The sequence below is a fragment of the Phalangium opilio genome, unplaced genomic scaffold (assembly GCF_054372755.1).
Source record: "Phalangium opilio isolate 3A_F unplaced genomic scaffold, DU_Popi_V2 ptg000217l_1, whole genome shotgun sequence".
NCBI lineage: Eukaryota > Metazoa > Arthropoda > Arachnida > Opiliones > Phalangiidae > Phalangium > Phalangium opilio.
Window position 1 is genome coordinate 14,906,286 of NW_028324218.1, and position 20,461 is coordinate 14,926,746.

Consider the following 20,461-nt stretch of genomic DNA (forward strand, 5'->3'; position numbering starts at 1 on the left):
AGAAAAAACACTTTGAAAACTTGAAATTTGGGGGACAAAGGCAAATTTGCGGAGAAGATTTTTGGCGGGTTTTTCACCTTGCTACGTCATTCACGGCATCTCGCGGAAAAGCCAAGCGCGAGACTCCCGAGTTTACTAATGCGGCGCGCGCGCGAATCTGAATAAATTAGGCTTAACACTTAGGCTGAGACACTTATAGGCGTCACGTGCCAAACGCGCGCGCCCGAGACTCCCGAGTCTACTAATGCTGCGCGCGCGCGCGCGAGCAAAGAAAATATAGAACTATCGTCTGCGCGCGAATCTGAATAAATTAGGCTTAACGCTGCGCGGCGACACTAACAGGCGCGTCACGTGAGCGACATCTAGAGTGAAAATTTCTCCTTACTACGTCATCAAACGAAAGAAAATCTCAACTAGGCCTTTTCCAAACACAAAACTTTGATTGCAATTTAATAAATTGCTACGAAACCAAATAAAAAAGTAAACATATCATAATAAACTAGATTTTTCAAGGATTTTTTTCGCATTTTAAGTTTGTGGGTGACGAAAATTATGTCACTAACACTTTAACTAAATCTGGTTAAACTTGGTTACATTTATCAAAAAAGTCTTAGATTAGGTTACGGTTAGTTATGTTAGAATGGGTTTAGTAGTATAAGGTTCAGTTTTGGTATTGTAATTCCAACGCATGTACTATTAGATCAGGTAAGTTTAAGTTAGGTAAGCGTATGATGGTCTTGAATTTGATAGATTAAGTTATATTGATGTATTCTTTACAGGAATATCCTGGGATTTCTGTCCGTTGAGACTATAGCCATTGGTAAATTTAAAAATCATTGCAGCGTATTTGGTCGAATGGGATTTCTTTCCATTGGGAATATAGCTATTGAGGTAGATATCTAAAAATCATTGCGGGATATTCGGTCGAAAAGGATTTCGGTCCTTTGGGAATTCGGTTGAAAGTAAACATACCGCTTATACAAGGTACAACCAATATCGTTAACGAGAAAGTGAAATTACTTTAAAAAAATGCATTAGACATTTGTAAGGTTCAAGACGGTTTTGTTGCTCCATCTCAATCAATTCATCATCTAGAGTATACCTAGAAACGTCCAACAAGCTCGTGGAGTGGAAGTTTAAACAAAACTGATATTTAGTACTTACACAGAATATTGTAAAATTCGGAGCATTTATTGCATACCAATTAGCTATAGATGTATGTTTGAACTTTTAGAGTCGTGTTAGCTAGCAGATTCTACAGATTCGTTAATTTGTGAAAATATAATAAAAATAGTACGAACAATTTAAAGTCATGACTAGCTGATAATCAACGCCCAGGCCAATACTCAAGTTGTCGAGACGAACTAAGAAACCAACTTGAAATGGCACCCAGAAATGTTAATAAAACCTCGATTCTACTGTTTATGTACACTAATATTTAGTACACTGGGTCCTTAATCCTATAGATGGGCTTTAGGGTTTTTAGGGTTTGATTTACCATTATCTTTCAAATAATGTCCCGACGGGCTGTAAGGCAAATTTGCTCTTAGTATAACTCGGTATTTTTAGCAATTATCCACGTCATTTAAATGTATCCGTACATATAATTCGTTAAAATTGACTTAATACTATTAAATTCACCAAGAAGTGATATCTAGTTTATTAGGGAGAAGGTATAAATTGGCCACATTTCCGGTATTATCTCAAGTCCAAACGTAGGTCCGGAGTTAATCCCCGCCTCTAAATTACAACCCGCATCTCACTGGTTCTTGAAACCTTACGTCAGCGCGACGCGAATGACGAAAATTACGTATTTTCCGACTGAGGAGAGACGAAATAGCCTGCGGCCTCCTTTTAGTCCCCCCTTGTATTTTGAAAGGGGGACTGGGACTATGGCGCGCGAATACTTAGGCATCTTATACCCCCTCCCTAATAAACTAGATATCACTTCTTGATTCACACACAAACTTATTCTTTTAATTCAACACACGCATACCACTCCATTTGTGTTTGCCTTTAATATTTCGCCTAGCTTTTATCGTACTTCCGCAAAAGCAAAGACTATATAGTTTAGCTGTATTTCTTGGACAACTCACACACTTTGATTTGTTTTGCCCTACACAGGTGCCCGAGAAGTTAAACACTTTTACAGGCGTTTTAATCTAATTGTGATATTAATCGGCCTATTATTTACATATTTTATCTGGTCGAATACAAAAATCCCATAGTAGAAACAAAATGAAACTTTCACAAGAATTTATATTCGCCCTCAATAAGAAAAAAATCCAAGTTTAAGGTGGAATTGTGTCGGGGATGACTGTCTACTCAAGCTTTGAAGTGGACACTCGCCCATCATTAAAATTAAGGACGATATCTTCCAACGCCCGTTCTTCCAAGGCTTATCGTATTAATGAACTAAATTAAAAGATTAAATTGTGCAAATACCTTCTAAGAATTCAATTTTACAAAGACCTTTGTCAATACATTTTCCAAAAACAGTTTACACTTTTAGGACAAAAAAGTCTGCACTTTTATCCTCCAAGTAGCCTGGTCTCCTTGTGTAAGTGGTCCTAGTATGAAAACAATGTACAATGAGAATGTTACCATTACGTGACCCAGAAGAAGTGATCTTCTTTACAAATACCTGACGATATGAGTACATTCATTTATTCTGGTAAATATGGACAAGCTTAATACTTTGTGATTTCAAATATTAGTAGTAAAATGTGCTCAATGGTTAAACTAATCGCTGGGCTTAAAATCTGGCCGGTACCATCTTATTTAGTGTTTTTCAAATTTCAAACAACTCCATACTATTAATGTTTTGGGGGTGACTTTTCAAATTACTTGAAACTAGTCGGGCAGAAAAATGTTTCGTCCTCCTACCAGGGCCAAGTTCAAACTGGTTGTCGGGTTATTAGCGGATCGTGAACAAGAAGGGATGGAGGACTAACAGGGCGGGGTCCGTCCTTCTCCCAGGCTATATTATTATTTTTGTTTCATAAAACTTTTGATATTCAGTATGTGAAAACATGTGTCCAGTTTGAATTTATTTGACCTAATCAAAGCCCTCTGTGGTAGTTTCATCCAAGGACAGACTAGAATTTCGATGTTTCACAGGGCAGCGCGGGACTCGTTTGACCACTCATTTCATCCCAGTTCCAAAATTCTAGGTTGAAATCAGGATTGTTAAGCCAATGTGATTGATTTTCCTGTGGGATGTTAAACTTCTTTTTTTTTTTTAAATAAACTGAAAACCTAAAAAAAGCTGAATAAAAACCTGAGAAAGACCCAACTCGAAGTGTGAAATATTCATTAAGTTCATTGAGCATTTCAAATTCAAACATGATATTCTTCTCTACTTCACCGATGCCCATTTTAATAATTTTAACCGATAGGTATCCGTTATTGTTTTTTATATCCAAACAGAACCCGACAACCATTTTTGGACTAGGTCTAATTACCCGATACCCGAAAAAGCCTCGTGTATCCGCCCCTATATCATACAAGGACAGTTTTGATTATCCAAACCCGATTTGATACCACTACCCGCACTTTTGTACCGCGATTCCAGAAACAGCGGCTTTGATCAGAACTGCTGTTATGGGAAATAGCATGCAGTTTCTAGCGTGAGTTTTTATCAATTCTTAACCCTACAGTTTACGTTACCTATTAACCCTTACAAAAATCTTCTTTAGAACTCTTTAGAAAATTCCTTGGGAAATTTCTTTAGAAATTCTTAAGGAGTTCTTTGGGAAATTGGGGAATATTGGCCTCTTTTTCTTTGGAAAATGCTTTGGAAATATCTTTGGCATTTTCTTGGGAAATATCTTTGGAATTTACTTGGGAAATATCTATGGAATTTTCTTGGGAAATATCTTTGGAATTTTATTGGAAATATCTTTGGAATTTTCTTCGGAAATATGTTAAAAATTTTCTTGGGAAATATCTTAGGGATTTTCTTGGGAATAACTTTGAAATTATCTTGGGATATATAGGGAAGATTATGGGGTAAATTAATTTATCCCTCTAGAAACGAGGATAGTTCTCACATGCAGAACCAGTTCCCAATGCAGGGAGTAGCGCGGGCAGTTCTCGCATGCAGTGCGAAACTGCTTTTAAATATAATCGACTTAAAAACATCCGAAAACGGCAGAAAGTTTTAACCTTGAGCAAATGTATGGGGTAGTAAGTGAGTTTTGGCGGCTCCAATGGCCAAGCAGTAGATACAGATGTTGTTGTTAAGTTTAATAATGTATTTTCACTGAGAGTTTTTTGAGTACCAGAAACGCGTTTAACCTAATTTTATCTACAATATTTTTTAAAAAAATATTTATTTTGGACTCTAATTACGCTCGAAGTAAAGATAAAACATGTCACAAAAGAACTAACTTTAGGTTAATTTTGCTTTTCAAAAGCGAAAGTTTCGACTGCCAGCTTATACTCCCTGTAAATCTAAACATCACTATTTTAATTACGCGTATTTTACTTATAATTTAATTTAACCTTTAATTTAACCTTTGGAAAAGTTTTCATAAACACCTCACGGATTATTAAGGGCAAAAAAACAAAAATATGTAAATATGATAAACCATTTCAGCACTTGCTGAGCCTAAGCTTACGGGACAAGCCTTCGTGAAACGTTTTTAATTTTTTAGCCATCAAATCAATGTCTATGCAGGAAAACTTTAGCTAAACAATTTGGGTAAAAATATTTTGAGATAATTATATGAAAAGCATAATTGCAAATATATCTGGCCCTTTGAAATTCATCTCTAGAATTCTTCACGAATTTCATTGGAAAATGAACCCCAGACCTTTTGAAATTTATCTCAAGATTTCATTAAGAATTTCGTTGGAAAATATTCCATAGACGTTCTTCGGAAATTTACCTCTATAATTCCAAAAGAATTTCTTTGGAAAATATTCGTTATACCTTCTTTGGAAATTAATCTCTAGAATTCCTTAATAGTTTCATTGGAAAATAACCTCTAGAATTCCAAAAGGATTTCTTTGGAAAATATCCGTTATACCTTCTTTGGAAATTAATCTCTAGAATTCCTAAAGAGTTTCTTTGGAAAATAAACCTTATACCTTCTTTGGAAATTTATCTCTAGAATTCCTAAACAATTTCTTTGAATCTCAAGACATTCTTTGGACATTAGTCTCAAGACTTCTTTAGGAAATTCCAAAGTCTCCATAGGGTTCCAAAGAATGGCCTTTGGAATTCTTAAGAACATTTTTGTAAGGGAAGTACAACCAGATCACCTAGCCTAGCCTTACCTGACCTAATACTATTCGGGTTGGAATAACAATATCTAAACTGACTCTAATACTACTGGGGTTCAAATATATTAACCTACACATAACCAAGTTTAACCAGACTTAATTAAGTTCAAATAACCAAACGGACACCATCATAAAGTAGTATCGTTTTTCACTTCTAGGTTAATTGTACTGCTCTTTTGGGAACTGCTGTAACGGTACGCCGCGTTTACCAGAACCGATGTTTTGGTAACTGCCTTAACGGCTTAACAACTTTTTTTTTGGAAACCGCTATTTGGGGATCCGCAGTTATGAGTACCGCTATTATGGGATCCGCTCATATGAAAGCTTGCGCCACCCTTGCAACCCTAGTAAATTCTGGTTGTTGCTAACCACCAAATTAGAAATGCGTGTTATTTAAAGATATTATAATGTCTACCGTGATTAAACGAAACCTCTTTTTAGACATTTGATAAATGTTGTTATCGAGCTTCATAGGGTTTTCTCGGTTTCTGGGCTCGTATTGACAACTTCCAATATAGCCCAAGACGAGACTGTAGAAAAAATATTTTTTCTTAATATCTTATCGTCTCGAGTATTTCTGAAGTGTCTGTATGAAATCAGATCAAAAGCTAACGTTACGTGACCACGTGACGACGATTTAGCAAAGTATAAAAGAAGGATGCGGAGCGAAGAAACCTTGTGATTCCCTCTGACTGGGCTTAGAGGTTTGACCAAAATGAAGCAAGGCGTTATTCTCACCCTCGCGGCTTTTGTCGGTAAGCTATCTTTAGTCTATTATTTTTGCTTTAGCAATAGACTTATGTAAATCAATCTTTGTGCCCTACGTGAAGTGTAGTCTTTAGAACGTTTTAGAATTACTTTTATTTATTCTCTAGAAGTTACGATTCTGCAGTAATTTTTGAAAAAAACAAAACTCATATTTAAGTAATCACGGATGTAGCTCATTGGTCTTTGATTTATTCTAGAGAGTTTTAGGCTTAACCTCAACTCGAATAAAAACAGTAGGAACCCAGTAACGCTAACGATGATGCAATTTATTTTGTTTTATGTAAATTAAAACCGAACAAAATTCTTTAAAGAGAAATTTTTAATATTCAGTTTTTATTTTTTGGTCAGCAGATCGATATTGTTATGTATACTAGTTACGGGTTTATCATTAAACTTTAAGCAATCTACTCTGCAGGGTGAAAAATTAATTGTATTGTGAACTTTCTTAGAAAATACAACTGAAAAATAGGTTTCATCACAAATTTGAAATTTTGTACATGATAAAGCTATGAACCTTTAAATAATGTCGCTCGATTCGAATATTACGGGGTATAATTTTTCCTTAACATTCGAGCTTAATTTCTGTCAATCGATTCTCATATAATATTATTTTACTCAATTACCTCAATCTGATCTAATATATTATTATTTTATTTAATTACCTCAATCTGATCTAATATATTATTATTTTATTTAATTACCTCAATCTGATCCAATATATTATTATTTTATTTAATTACCTCAATCTGATCCAATATACTATTATTTTATTTAATTACCTCAATCTGATCCAATATACTATTATTTTATTTAATTACCTCAATCTGATCCAATATACTATTATTTTATTTAATTCCCTCAATCTGTTCCAATGTATTGTTATTTTATTTAATTAACCCCATCTGATCTTATATATTATTTTTTTATTTAAGTAACCCCATCTGATCTAATATATTATTATTTTATTTAATTACCTCAATCTGATCCAATATATTATTATTTTATTTAATTAACCCCATCTGATCTTATATATTATTATTTTATTTAAGTAACCCCATCTGATCTAATATATTATTATTTTATTTAATTACCTAAATCTGATCTAATATATTATTATTTTATTTAATTACCTAAATCTAATCTAATATATTATATTTTTTTTTACACATTAGCTCTACTTAGCCTAAAATCTTTATTATAAATTACTTAGATTATATTTAAATTTTTTAAGTATATCTGCTTCGGTAACCAAAAAAAATGTCCTCGACTACCCCTTTGCAAATTTTAGCCTTCTAATCTAACTCACCCAAAAGTAGGATTAGAAGCCTGAGAAGGAGAAAACAGACTGACATCCGCCTCAGGGATTATATTAGACGAATAACGATGCATTAATGAATTTCTTAGAGGATATATATTTCGTTCTTTCCTAACGAAGGCAGAAACCATTTTTAAATAGATTTTCTTAAACTCTTAATCTGACAGTATCAGCGTATGCCTATGGTGGCTATTTAACGGGCCACGAATATGTGTACAGCTATGAAGCGAGCGTTTTCAAAGAATATAATGCGAAACACCATCAACATTCCGGCTTCTTTTTCAAGAGCAAAGTTCACATTCAACCGCACGACGATTTCTTTGTGATCAAGGTAAATAACACTGAAAACTAAACCCATTTTTATATACTATTTTAGCGTTAGTTCCGCGAAAAATAAGCGATTCCCTATTTTGTTAATTACTTTCCATTTCAATTCCTTATTTAGAAAAAAAAAATGCTTTCCTATGATTTCGTGTAACCGAACCTCTCAGTCTTACTAGCATGAGTAATACCATAAGAAATCCTCCACATAAAGTAGACATCTGAAACTGTTTGGTGGAACGTCTCTCCCCCCCCCCTTTGACGTACGTCAGTGCTTCCAAGAGATCGGACGCTAAAAATACAAGAGATATTTTTCTTTCCCTGGTGACGCCCTGTGGCTATTTAAGTATATATGGGTGTGGCCTGGCTCTCTTCTATATCGTGGGTTTATTCCCCGCTAGCTTCGACCTACGGTTTTTACACTGATCACGCGGTACTTTCCACCCCGCACAGTACTGATGTTTTACGTTTCAAATGAAAAACGGGGCAAAAGACGATCAAGTTTTTACCATGGTTTTTAAGTCAGAATACATTAGAATTTTAATACATTCTCGCGTTTCATATTGAGAGTACACTAAATAGGACTCTTGTCTTATATATATTAATACCAAGTTGGGGTAGGCTGTATGCTACAAAATAGTCGACTATAGATGCCATTTGGATATAGGAACTTAATTGTAGATTATAATTTTATGCTAGTACCGTGAATTTACGCCTGTATTAGAATACGAGTATTTATACTATAGGCCTGTAATCTCACGGTAAAAAAGAGTTCGGCCTTATCCCCTTTAGTGATGTGGAAGGAATTAAGGCGAAGGCGGTATTTAAAGTAAAACCGTATGTTGACAGTGACAACACCATTTAAATAGCCTCTAGGTTATATATAAGTAAATTAATGGTAGTACCTTCAAAATATCGAATAATTTAAATTTATGGTATAGTCGACGGCCAGTCGTGAATACCGGCCAATCCAATATAAGGCTTGAAAACATTTTCCCACACTATTACAGGCTCTATCATGTATATCCGCTGTTTTTGCAACTAATACAGGTGCCCGAAACGATATGTTCTTTACCCGTATTGAAAACATAAGACGTTAAATTTATAGTAAGGTTGGGGAGACCAAGTTTACCACGTTTCAGCGAAATGGTTCTAGACAATGAGCGATAGTTCCTTATTAATGTTTCTCTCAGTGAAATTAGAATCGATCTAAATGAACTCTACACTTACATTATACGACTAACATCATCCAATTTTCAAGTTTTTCTACCGATTTAACTAAATAAATAAATTACATTTTAGGTTGACGATTTAGTCTATGACAAGGCCAATCTTCGAGTTGTTGGTTCCGAAAGTTATGATTATAACTTGCGCGAACACAATGAAATTACCGAGCATATTGAGAAACCATTCAAAGTTTACTTTGAACATGGAATCGTAAGTCCTCAAATAAACAAGACTTTCCTTAAATATCATCAAAACCGTAGCCATAAACTCCAATATAAATTTCAGGTCAAGAAGCTGGTCTTCAACCGCAACGACGCGGCTTATTCAGTCAATCTCAAGAAAGGTCTCGTTTCATTGCTCCAACTGAACTTGGATCACGTTGATGTCATTCAACGTGTTGACCACAGTGGACGCTTGACTGGACCGGACCCATCATCTCACTATTTCAAAGCAATGGAGGTCGGAGTTACTGGTGAATGCGAAACGATATACGAAATTGGATCAGACGAAGATGCCTTCCACACTGAACCAGTTTTTAACGTAACAAAGTCCAGGAATTTCATGAATTGCGTGAAGATGCCATACCTTTTCTATCACAGCAATCACTATGATACCTGCTCTGATTGCTCCGAGCAAGAAGTAAGTCATTATCCTTAAAATGTTTCTTGTCATTAGAAACTAAGAAATTGCTTAACTTAGCACCCAATTCACTTGAGTGACATCTACTACTACAACATGAAAGGAAATCGCATGAACTTCCTCATTGAACGGGTTGATACCGTTGGTGAACTTTACTTCTTGCCTTACACCCTAGAAGGAGAGCGTCCATCAACTCAAGCCAAGTTAGAAGCCATTCAATACTCTTGCAGAATATTAAGTCTTATATTAGGTCTTAAGTTAATTAATATATTATGTATCACTTTCAGTCGAACTCTGCAATTGTTGTTTGACCGTGAGATTGGATCCAGCGATGACGTTCAATTCTTCACCGTAACAGGAGACGTTGTTACCAAAGAAAACTTACTCTTCGAGTTTCCATACACTCATGACTTTTCCGAGATTGTCGATTTAGAGAAACCTCACTATTTGTATCACCTTTTGGATGGAAAGGCCAACATTGAAGAGGTAATTTTATCAATTTTCTAAAATGCAGTAATCGAAGAGTTCATTTAAGATGCCATCAAAACACATTGCAGATCGGCCAAGTTTTTCTGGAGCTCGTTCAATCGTACACCGATCAGGAGTTCTCTAAACACATTAAGGAAAAAAGAGGAACCGTCAAATTTCTTGAAATCGTCAAACTGATTTCGACCTTATCATTGCAAGACATTCAAGATTTCCATAATCAATATGTCCACAAAGATAGGGCTCCCGGTGAACAAATCACGAAGGAACAACTCGCCAAATAGTAATGTTACTTGGGATGTTTCATTTTAACATCAGTAATAATTAATTATTCTGTTTAGCAACCTATTCATGGATGTTTTGGCTGTTTCTGGTACCAACCCTGCCATCCTTTTTTTCAAACGCTTGGTTCAAAAGAATGTCCTTCCGAAGATAACCGTCCAACACTTTTTGGAAGTTTTGCCACAGAGCATCAAAGAACCCCATGAAGTTCTTTTGGATGCCATCTACGTAAGTTACACGAGCCTTTACACATGTAAGTAATAAAAGGTTTCATTACCGTTTTCTAACTGCAGAGACTTTGTGAAAAAGACATCACTAAGCTATACCCAAGACAGAAGGCCACATGTTACTTGTCTCTCAGCTCAATTGTCTACGAAAATTGCGTTAGTAACTACTACGAGCACCAAAAGTATCCATCCACTGCCAAGCGAATTTGCACTCCTGAAGATGCTGTCAAATACTTCAATGTAAGTCTTATTATTAAAGTTTAGTTATTAAATAGGACAGCGAACTCGAAAGTTTAATTTAAAATTGAAAATTATTTTATTATAATACTTATTTAATATGCATACTATTAAAATCTTTTTCCACAGTACATCATAACTAACGTTGAAGACCCAGTCCAAACCGAACGCGATAGAATCACTGCCATTAAATCGGCCGGGAACTTCGGACTGAAGAAAAGCATCCACTTCTTAAAGAAATACATTCACCACTTTGACTATCCCACTTATTACCGAGTGTCTGCTGTAATTGCTTTGAGGAGGACTGCCAGAGCTTACCCGGAGTTGGTCCGAGAGATCTTAGTTCCAGTTTATTTTAACCATTCTGAGCCAAATGAACTCCGTATCATGGCTTTCAACTTTATTTTAAGAACCAATCCCGATTTAGTTCTTTTGGACACAATCGGTCAAGCTCTGTATCGTGAACAGAGCCGACAAGTCACTTCTTACGTATACAGCTCCTTCTACCACCTCGCTCACTCTGACTACCCATGCTACAGAGAAATGTAAGTAGTCATACAATTTACGTCTAACAACCAACCATTTAAAAAACATCCTCATTGTAGCAAGAAACACCTTCAAATTGTGTTGCGCCACCTTGAACACCTAGACTTCCACGTTCAATATGATCTGCGACACTCAGTAGCTTACGTCAGCAGTGGATACGACGGTAACATTCAAAAAATCGGTTAATTTGATCATATAATGATCGTAACAATATTTTACAGAAAAATATGGATTTGGTGGTTCTTCAATTTTCTCGTACATAACATCAAACGACAGTTATATTCCAACCAGTCTATACTACGGTTCAAACGACTTCATCTCTGGAAAGCACTACGAAACATTTTCTGTTGCTTACCTCGGTTTTGGACTCGACAAATTTTTTGACAGAATCTTTGGACCCGAAGGGCTTGTTGAAAAGAAATCCCTCTTTGATATCTTCAAACGTCGAGTTGCAAGAGATACCGCTTCCGTAGAGAAGGAACTTAAAGAGATTGATGAAAGGGTAGATAAATTTATTCTCTAGACCTTTGAACAATTAATGATTGGAATTTGGCACTTAAAATTTACTTTTCTTTCAATCACCACTTTTTCGCTCTCGAAATACTCGTGACAGTTATTGGTATTGGTGTCAAGTTGAGTTGGTTTAAAAAAAATTTAATTTTTCAGCTTCACATCAAAACCAGGGAGTACGAGCCCATTCACGGTGACCTTAGCCTCCGAGTTTTCGGTAACGAAATCACCTTCTTCCATTTCGATGAACACCTTTTCGAAAACTTCCTACGTGAGGGAGCTTTTGGAGTACCAGATGTAGAAGACTACCTTAAAGACATCCAAGACTTTACATACAAAAGATTTGTAATGGGCAAAGATCACCTGTTGTTCATTCCTCTCGAAGTTGGTCTTCCCGCTTTCTTGAACTACAAAGAGCCAACCATGATTTACTACCACAACAATCACTTCAAATTGGACGTACAACCTAGCATCTTCCCCGACAAGCGAAACAACGAGCCACCAACTTCTGTTCACCTCGGAATTGATGGTTACTTTATGTAGGTGTTACTTCATTTATTTTTCTATCAGTCTTTTCACATTCAATTTTATATAATTCTTTAGCCACGACCAATTGAAGCAAGCCACCTTGGGTGTTTATTTGCCATTTGAAAAGACATCTCTAGGAGTCGGTCGCGTTGGACGCCAAATCATTTCCCTCCCAATCAACATCGACTTAAGCTACGACTTGAAGGCACACAAGTTTACGTTGAAGTCCTTGAAGAACCTGCCCTATAATTTACTGCACAAATGCAGCTACCCTATCACGTATATCGATAATCTCAGAAACCACGTTCCTCTGGTTCAAGAAGAAGGTCTATTACCATACTATAAGAAGGAAGAAATGAAGAAAGTTGAGTATAATTTGGGGCATGACTATTTCGGATACGGATTTCACGTTGAAGGCTATCACGGAAAGTTGCACAATTTCGAAAGCCTTGGCTCCATAAGGAAGTTCCTTTACGAAAATGATCTCAGGCATAAGCTATACTACTTGAGTATGGATCCTTATATCACTGCGTATGATTTTGATGTTCATGTAACTCCCGATAACAACGCTCCCACCAACGAAGTAAGTTAATCCTTGTTGTTTCAGTTAAGTCAAAAGGGAGTAAGGGGTTATTTTTGTCTAATGTTACCAATTCAACAATACTCACAATTTTTAAGCTTTTAAATATCAAAAAACAGTCGTTGAATATAGAATTTTGCGTCGACAAAGAACATAGTAGTGCATTAGATGCCATTGATAGAAAGCAGTCTCATTTCGGATATCATGTTTTAGTTTCCCTTTAATTATAAAAATGGTGTCTTGGTGTTAGAAGTTGCGAGATGATGACACTCCATACATCAGTTTCGCGTCATACCATAAGCCCAAATCTATTGAAAGATGGTCAAGACGAAAGTTGCTGAACTAAACATAAGGTTTTCACATTTCGCCCTGATAATACTATACGAGTCGTAACTTCTCCACGCCCCCTTCAAACAATTTATTGGTTTCAGGATACGTTAAAAACTTTCGCAGATACGACAGCTATCTCTAAACACAATTTAAATTGCAATTCATTTTTATCATATTGTAATAAGTCAGAATAACAGCTAGATGATTTTGTTAATCAGACGTTTTGAGATAATAGAATTCTTTGAAGTGAAATAATTTCCATAAACTCTAATAACTAATTGTTAATTAATATTACACGTATTACTTTCATTGAACAGATCGATTTAGTTCTCAACTACGATCACTACGACTCCAAGGTTCGTGACAACAAACCATACCGCTCAGAAGCGTTTGATTTCGAAGATGGATCTGAAGAACACATAAAGAACTACCCTGGCCGTAAATTCTACACCAACGTCTTAAAAGTGGAACTTCAGTATAAAGGTGGCAAAGACCGCAAAGCCGTAGCGGAAATTGCTCACACTCACAGCTGCGATCACCAATACCAAAAGTTGAACGTCTTCTACGACAGATCGCCGTTCTCTGCTCAAGAGACTGATCATTTCAAAGTAAAACTTACACATATTTCATGAGCCAGAATAGTGTACTTTTGCAAAACGTTTTGTTCCGTTTCAAACTAGGTATGTCTCTCAGCAAACTTAAGGTACCCTGAATATGACATGAAGAAACTATACAACTTAGACACTTTAGACTTGGATCAAAAGATCAACGCTGCTATGGTAGTCAACTTTGGAAAAGACTGCAAGTCTGATAAGAAAATCACTGTCCGTGGTGTTTTGAAACGTTCCGAGGAACAAATTCGTTTAGAACAAAATAGGGGTGAAATTGATCCATTACACTATAACCCATATGCCCACTACTATAAACTCTGCTTGAGAGATAGGGAACAAAGAGGACAACATTATTCAATCCCTTGCAGAAAGTACATCTACTACGCCACCAAGATGCACCGTTACCTTATCAACATTGAACTTGGTGGACAAGTATGGTGCTATTTCCAATATTTTTCTAAACCTGAATAGTGACTACGAAATAAGAATAATATTCTTTTAGATGTCGGAGTCATTCTTGCACGCCATTCCCAAGGTCTCTAACTTTGTCGACCATTCACTTTACTACTACATGGAACAAGAACGTTTCGGTATCAACAACGAAGCCGGAAAAGAGAACATTGAAATTGATTTCTCCGTTACCGGATCCAGGGCCGATATCCATCTTCAACGCCCGCATGATGATACTCGCTTCCGTCAAGTTCCAATTCCGAAGTTCCTAACTCCATTAAGCGCCTCACCTTATCTCAGTCACACCAACTTAGCTAGATACAATGGCTACTTCAGAAAACGTAAGCATCTTGGTTTGGCCCAAAATTGCAATTTAAAAAGCAGGTTTCAATGAGTTTTCTTCAAGGCATGCCTTACTATTAAAGGATATAGAAACCTTTTCAATTCCTTCTTCTGCCTAATAACTTAATTTTAATTTTACCATAGCTTTCTGTACCGTTGAGGGAGACTACGTGCACACCTTTGACAATGTATCTTACCATCTTCCTGAAATCAACTGCTACAAAGTTATTGCCAAGGACTGCTCAGTTCACGAATACTTCAGCGTATTAGGCAAAAAAACCACCAACCAGAGATTTAACAAGGCATTGAAGGCTTTCATTGGCAAAGCCAAGGTTGAGATTTTGGCTGTAACCGACGATAGTGACTTAATCGTACGAGTCAATGGGAAAAAGGTCGATGTTACAACCGTTGATCCTTATTTCTACGAAGTTACCGATGGTGATCATCATAGAGAACTTTTCCACATTGTCTACAATGGACTTTACTATTCCATCTACTCGGATAACTACGGAGTCATTATCTACTTTGACGGAAAGGCCATCATTACTGAAGTAAGATTTCTAGTCCTGCAATATATCTAGGGTGAACTGGAATGGAGACACGGCGCGTCGTTCTTTTAGGGTAGCACCTTAGGCCCATAAGAACAGGCAATGCCACTAGAAGAACGGGGGTTTTAGCCAGTCCATCAATATTTATTGGGCTTAGAATGTATCGATACCTGATGCATTTTAACAAATCGTTTTATATATTTTAGCTATCTCCCTATTACCGAGGTAAACAATGCGGCCTCTGCGGAAATTTCAACAATGAACGTCATTTAGAGTTCGAAGGTCCTGAACAATGCGTATATCACAACATCGAAGAATTTGCTTACAGTTATGCCGTTCCCCAAGAGGGTTGTTCAGTTCCAGATGTCCATAGTGCCTGCGAACATGCCGGTAAGACTCGCTCAAAAGACTGTTAGAGTTTCAAATGCACTTTTTATTCGAAAAAACGCGTTCGACTTCTTCTACACTTTACAAATCGCCAGTGACCCTTATGTAACTAAGACGGAAAGACACGGGGGGTCAAACTTTGCCTTCCATTTCCATTTTTGGCACCTGCGCTGTAGTCTTATTGTATAATGAGAATGAACAGAGACGGTTATGTATCAACTCATTTGTATGTACCGATATGGAGTGTTCCCTCCCCCTTTACTTACGTGGAAAAGGTACTTGGATTTTGAGAATAGATTTTTAGGCAATCCAAGGGAGGAGAAGATAGGCTTCTGGGAATGGTCGTGGTTTTCATAACTATGGCCTAAACAAAAGGTTAGAAAAAAAGAGGCACAAGTCACTCAGAATATAATCACGAGTTCTCTTACCTTTAACACTATATCGCATGCTGAAAAATATTCAATTAATTGTAATTTCCTGTTAATTTACTATAAATGTCAGACTAGACCTAATGCTAAAGATTTAAAGACATGTTCAAAAACAATACTTATATTTCATTCAAATAACTCATCAACTTAATGTTAACAGGTAAAGCCGCTACGTGCAAAGCGTACAAAAACAAGTACATCTACGTCGAAGGCCGCCAACGACAAATTTGCTTTTCCAAAGTGCCTCTTCTCGAGTGCGCATCCCATTGCAAAGAAACCCGAAAAGTAACCCAGAACGTTGGCTTCCACTGCATCAACTCAAAGGACTCTTTCGCCCGCTTCTTGCAAAGAGAGAGCCGAAACCGTGTCCTTACTGAGCTGAAGAGTAAATCGGAGAACCACTTCAGTGAAGTTGAACACCCAGAGGACTGCATTCCCAGCAACGTTTAGAGGACTTACCCTGAATAATAAGCAGCATTTACCAACTTAAATAAAAAAAACCCGATAGATATACCATAATTTAGGGAATATAATAAAACTCGATGGTAAGCCAAAATTTACTTTACGTAAACTATTTTTATTAAATACTCATTAACATATTGCTAAATTGCGGGATATGCAATCGGAACACATTTTATTAAAAAATGGTAAATGTAATTTTCTACGTGTATTCAACATGGTCTATGATTACTTTCTTCATCTATGTGTTTAACTTTTTGAGTAATATAGTATTAGGCCCGTCATATTTTTTCAAAAAAAAAAAAGATCTGTTCTCCATCTACAAAATTCTCAGTTTTAAGGATTTTTAAATGGTTTATTTAGATTTAGGAAAAAAAATTATCCGATTGAAATCAATCTTCAATGCAATTACATAAACCTGATAATGGGAATTAGAAACGGTGATAGGGAAAATAATTGTACATATACTCAGCATGAATCAATAAAAAATGTTTTCTAACATAATGATCTTCACCTTCTTATTTTGCTATTCAGTATTATATTTTCTGATTGCTCAGAAACTCTAGTTAAATTTACTGGCCCTTAGAAAAAAAGCAAGAAATTTTGGGTAACATAACAAACTTTATTTTTAAGAGAAAACTTGGTACTTCATTACACTCTGAATTTCTATTGAGAAGTGATCGCTTTTTCGCTCAACCTTTCCTAGCTGAGCTACAGGGTGGTCCTTTTTCTAAAAGAACCAACCTTAAAACCTGGGTGATTTTCCCTTCTACTATGGTGAGCTTTTAGCTCGGAAAAAACGTTGACAGATTTTCATACAATTCTACGCTTAAAGATTTTATCGATTATTTTCCACCACCTGATACAACAAATACAAAATTTCCCAACATACTCCCCACCATGAACAATATTTGGTTCATAAACTTTTAATTAATTAATTTCTAATGGGTAGAGAAGATTTATAGCTCTTCTTACTACCTTTCCATTTCCTAACTTTATGGTACATGATCGGATTTTTCCATCACGACCTGGTAATATCTTCTCAATTTTGGCCAATTTCCACAAATATCTCGGTTGATTAGAGTCATTTACTATTACTACATCATCTTCTTTAATTGGATTTTTAAGACTTGGCATTTTGACGTTATGTGCCGACCTTAATTCGAGAAGGTATTCCCTTGTCCATCTGTTCCAAAAGTTCGCTAATAATTGTTCACGGTATTTAATCCGTTTTAACACCGCGTCTCTTGTTTTCATTTCCAAACTTCGAGTTTGGGTGGTTGGAGGTAATGTGGTTACTCTTTTGCCAAGCCATAAATGGGAGGGGGCTATAGGAGCCAGGTCCGAACTATCGCTACTCTGGTATGACAAAGGTCTTGAATTTACTTGGGCTTCAATTTCCGTTAAAACGGTGTTTAATTCCTCATATGTTAGAAGCGCGTGGCCTAAGGATTTTTTCAACGCCATTTTGACAGTTCGGACCAAACGCTCGTAAAACCCTCCCCACCATGGGGCTCTTTCAACTATAAATTTCCAACTTACACCTATATTTCCAAAACATTTCAAAACCTCCTCCTTTTTTATATTTTTCCACATTTTCTGCAAATCTAAGTCAGCTTTTTTAAATGCAAAGTCTACACCTGAATTTTCAAAGGGGGGAGATTTTGTTACTCTATCCTCAGGGAGAGGCGCTGTTATTTCAATTAGTGGCTTAGTTTTCCATTTTCGACATATTAAACAATTATTTAAACGTTTCTTTACTACTTGTCTGCCTCTAATAAGCCAATAGCTTGCTCTAATTTGCGCTAAAGTATTGTTTACACTAGAATGGTATAGTCTTTCGTGTTGTTGGTCTATCAATAGTTCTGAAATTCTGTGATTTCCGGGAAGGATGATAGGATGTTTTTCATCAAATTCCAAGGGTGCTTTGTGAAGACGACCTCCAACCCTTAAAAGTTCCTTTCCATCCAAGTAGGGGTTTAGCTCGTACAGTTTCGAGTCTCGTTCAATTGGTTCTTTACGCTTTAACGGTTCAATTTCATTCGTAAAACATTCGCGCTGTGCCGTTTTAATCCAATAAGATTTTGCTTCATTAACCTCATCCGCCGTTATTGGAGATAACTCTTTAACAGAATTTGGTTTCGCGTTTTTCGCGAAGCGCTTGATCCACGCGGTTATTCTTAGAACTCTATTTAAATTACAATAATCATTTAGATTTAGTAAAGGATCTACCACTTCTGTTATGCACTTTAATTGACATACTTCTAATTTTCGCGTTTTTCCGTTTAACTTTTCAAACTCATTTTCCGTTAAATTTTCATCTTCTTGAGGTGGCCAATTTTCTTTAGACAATGAGAGCCACTTAGGCCCGTGCCACCACTTTTCGTTTTCCGCTAGAGATTTAACCGTTTGAACTCTAGTTAACAGATCGGCTGGATTTTCTTTACCAGGACAATGACGCCACCAACTCGAATCGGTTAACTTTTGAATTTCTTCAACTCTGTTAGCTACAAACATCTTTCTGAAACGCGGTAAATCTTTGATCCAACAAATGGTTACTCTCGAATCTGACCATAAATATATTTGGGAATTAGATAATCCCAAAAGCTCTTTAATTCTAAACACCAATCTTGCCCCAACGAGAGCCCCCATTAACTCAAGTCGCGGTAGTGAAATTCTTTTAGTGGGCGCGACCCTAGCTTTAGAGGTTAGCATTTCAGTGGTTATTTCCCCTTGTTTTGATTCTAATCTCACGTATACGACCGCTCCGAACGCGCTTTCACTAGCGTCGCAATAACAATGTAGCTCTATCTTTAGAATTTCTTCTTTAGCGAAGGGTAGTAAGGCGTACCGAGGAGTTGAGATCAAAGAGAGGTCGGACAGTTCGCTGCACCATTTTTTCCATACAATGGCGAGCTCGAGGGGGAGATTATCGTCCCAGCCCAGATTCTTAATCCACATTGCTTGAAATATAATCTTTACACGAATAGTGTACGGTGTAATCAGTCCTAGTGGATCGTATATTCTTGCCGCTGATTGTAAAACACAACGTTTGCTGTTTGCTAAATTCTTCAGATCGTTGATTAACTTTCTGGCTTCGAAACCGAAAGTGTCGCTCTCTGGGGTCCATCTCATGCCCAATACTTTTGATTCGGGATTATCTTTGTTAGTCATAATTTTTTCTTCGCAATTAACTTTCGTGGTATTTTCGATCCAGCCTTCTTTTCGGTAGCGCTCCATAAGTTCATTTGAATTGCTTTTCCACTTTCTCATAACCATATTTGACGCTTAAAATATTTCTTTTGAATTTTTTGAGAATTCAAGCGCTGAATCTACATCATCTTCCCCTGAAGTTAAATCATCAACGTACAGTTCTAAATCTAGTTTTTCGCAAGTGTCAGGTAGCGCTTCTCGATATTGTTCTAGATGATGTCGGATTGTAGCGGCTAAATGAAATGGGCTCGATGATACTCCGAATAAAACTCTTTTCATGCGATATATCGCAATTTTTGGATTTTCCCTAAACTTTGAGGGGTCGTTTAACCAGATAAACCTGACGGCGTCTCGATCTTTGGGGCTCAGTGAAATTTGTAAAAAGGCTTTTTGAATATCAGCCACAACTGCAACTCTTTTGAACCTAAACTTTAGCATAACGTCTAACAAGTCAGGATTAAGGTTCGGTCCCTTCAGGAGGCATTCATTCAGCGACTTTTTCCCTTTTTCATGGGATGAAGCATCGAAAACTACTCTAACAGGGGTAGTTTCCCTCTCTTGATCAATGACGGGTTGATGTGGGGCGTAGTAAACAACGTTCGATGTGGGTTCCTCTAGGTCCACCTGCTCTATTATTCCTTGGTTTTCATATTCTTTGAATATCGCTGCGTAGTGTTCTAGTAGGCCTGGGTCTCGCTCAAATCGACGACAAAGGTATTCGAATCTTTTCTTTGCCAT

General features: G+C 36.6%; 3 protein-coding genes across 3 annotated transcripts; 1 reads left to right on the top strand and 2 right to left on the bottom strand.

Annotated features, from left to right (window-relative positions):
- Window positions 1-5,914: 5,914 nt before the first annotated feature.
- Window positions 5,915-17,014, top strand: LOC149617977 (vitellogenin-6-like). Its single transcript, XM_089857045.1, has 20 exons — window positions 5,915-6,044; window positions 7,540-7,703; window positions 8,996-9,130; window positions 9,206-9,559; window positions 9,620-9,762; window positions 9,847-10,045; window positions 10,117-10,328; window positions 10,387-10,555; window positions 10,621-10,794; window positions 10,921-11,336; window positions 11,397-11,500; window positions 11,559-11,839; window positions 12,004-12,386; window positions 12,451-12,958; window positions 13,603-13,893; window positions 13,966-14,328; window positions 14,399-14,687; window positions 14,833-15,239; window positions 15,443-15,626; window positions 16,212-17,014. The coding sequence occupies exons 1-20, from the start codon at window positions 6,005-6,007 to the stop codon at window positions 16,499-16,501; spliced, it is 5,106 nt and encodes a 1,701-aa protein (XP_089713171.1). The 5' UTR covers window positions 5,915-6,004; the 3' UTR covers window positions 16,502-17,014.
- Window positions 17,015-17,440: 426 nt separating this feature from the next.
- Window positions 17,441-19,789, bottom strand: LOC149617978 (uncharacterized). The gene has a single exon (XM_089856206.1). It carries the CDS (start codon window positions 19,787-19,789, stop codon window positions 17,441-17,443), a length of 2,349 nt encoding a protein of 782 aa, XP_089712332.1.
- Window positions 19,790-19,798: 9 nt separating this feature from the next.
- LOC149617979 (uncharacterized) lies at window positions 19,799-20,461 on the bottom strand. Its single transcript, XM_089856207.1, has one exon. The coding sequence runs from the start codon at window positions 20,459-20,461 to the stop codon at window positions 19,799-19,801; it is 663 nt and encodes a 220-aa protein (XP_089712333.1).

What these genes read in the sequence shown, in the direction of transcription:
- LOC149617979 (XM_089856207.1), bottom strand. Translation starts at nt 20,461, where the DNA reads ATGGCAAAGAAAAGATTCGAATACCTTTGTCGTCGATTTGAGCGAGAC.
- LOC149617977 (XM_089857045.1), top strand. Translation starts at nt 6,005, where the DNA reads ATGAAGCAAGGCGTTATTCTCACCCTCGCGGCTTTTGTCG. An exon ending in CGTCCATCAACTCAAGCCAA is followed by an intron (nt 9,763 to 9,846) that starts GTTAGAAGCCAT and finishes TATCACTTTCAG; the next exon opens with TCGAACTCTGCAATTGTTGT. An exon ending in TTCTTTTGGATGCCATCTAC is followed by an intron (nt 10,556 to 10,620) that starts GTAAGTTACACG and finishes TTCTAACTGCAG; the next exon opens with AGACTTTGTGAAAAAGACAT.
- LOC149617978 (XM_089856206.1), bottom strand. Translation starts at nt 19,789, where the DNA reads ATGGTTATGAGAAAGTGGAAAAGCAATTCAAATGAACTTATGGAGCGC.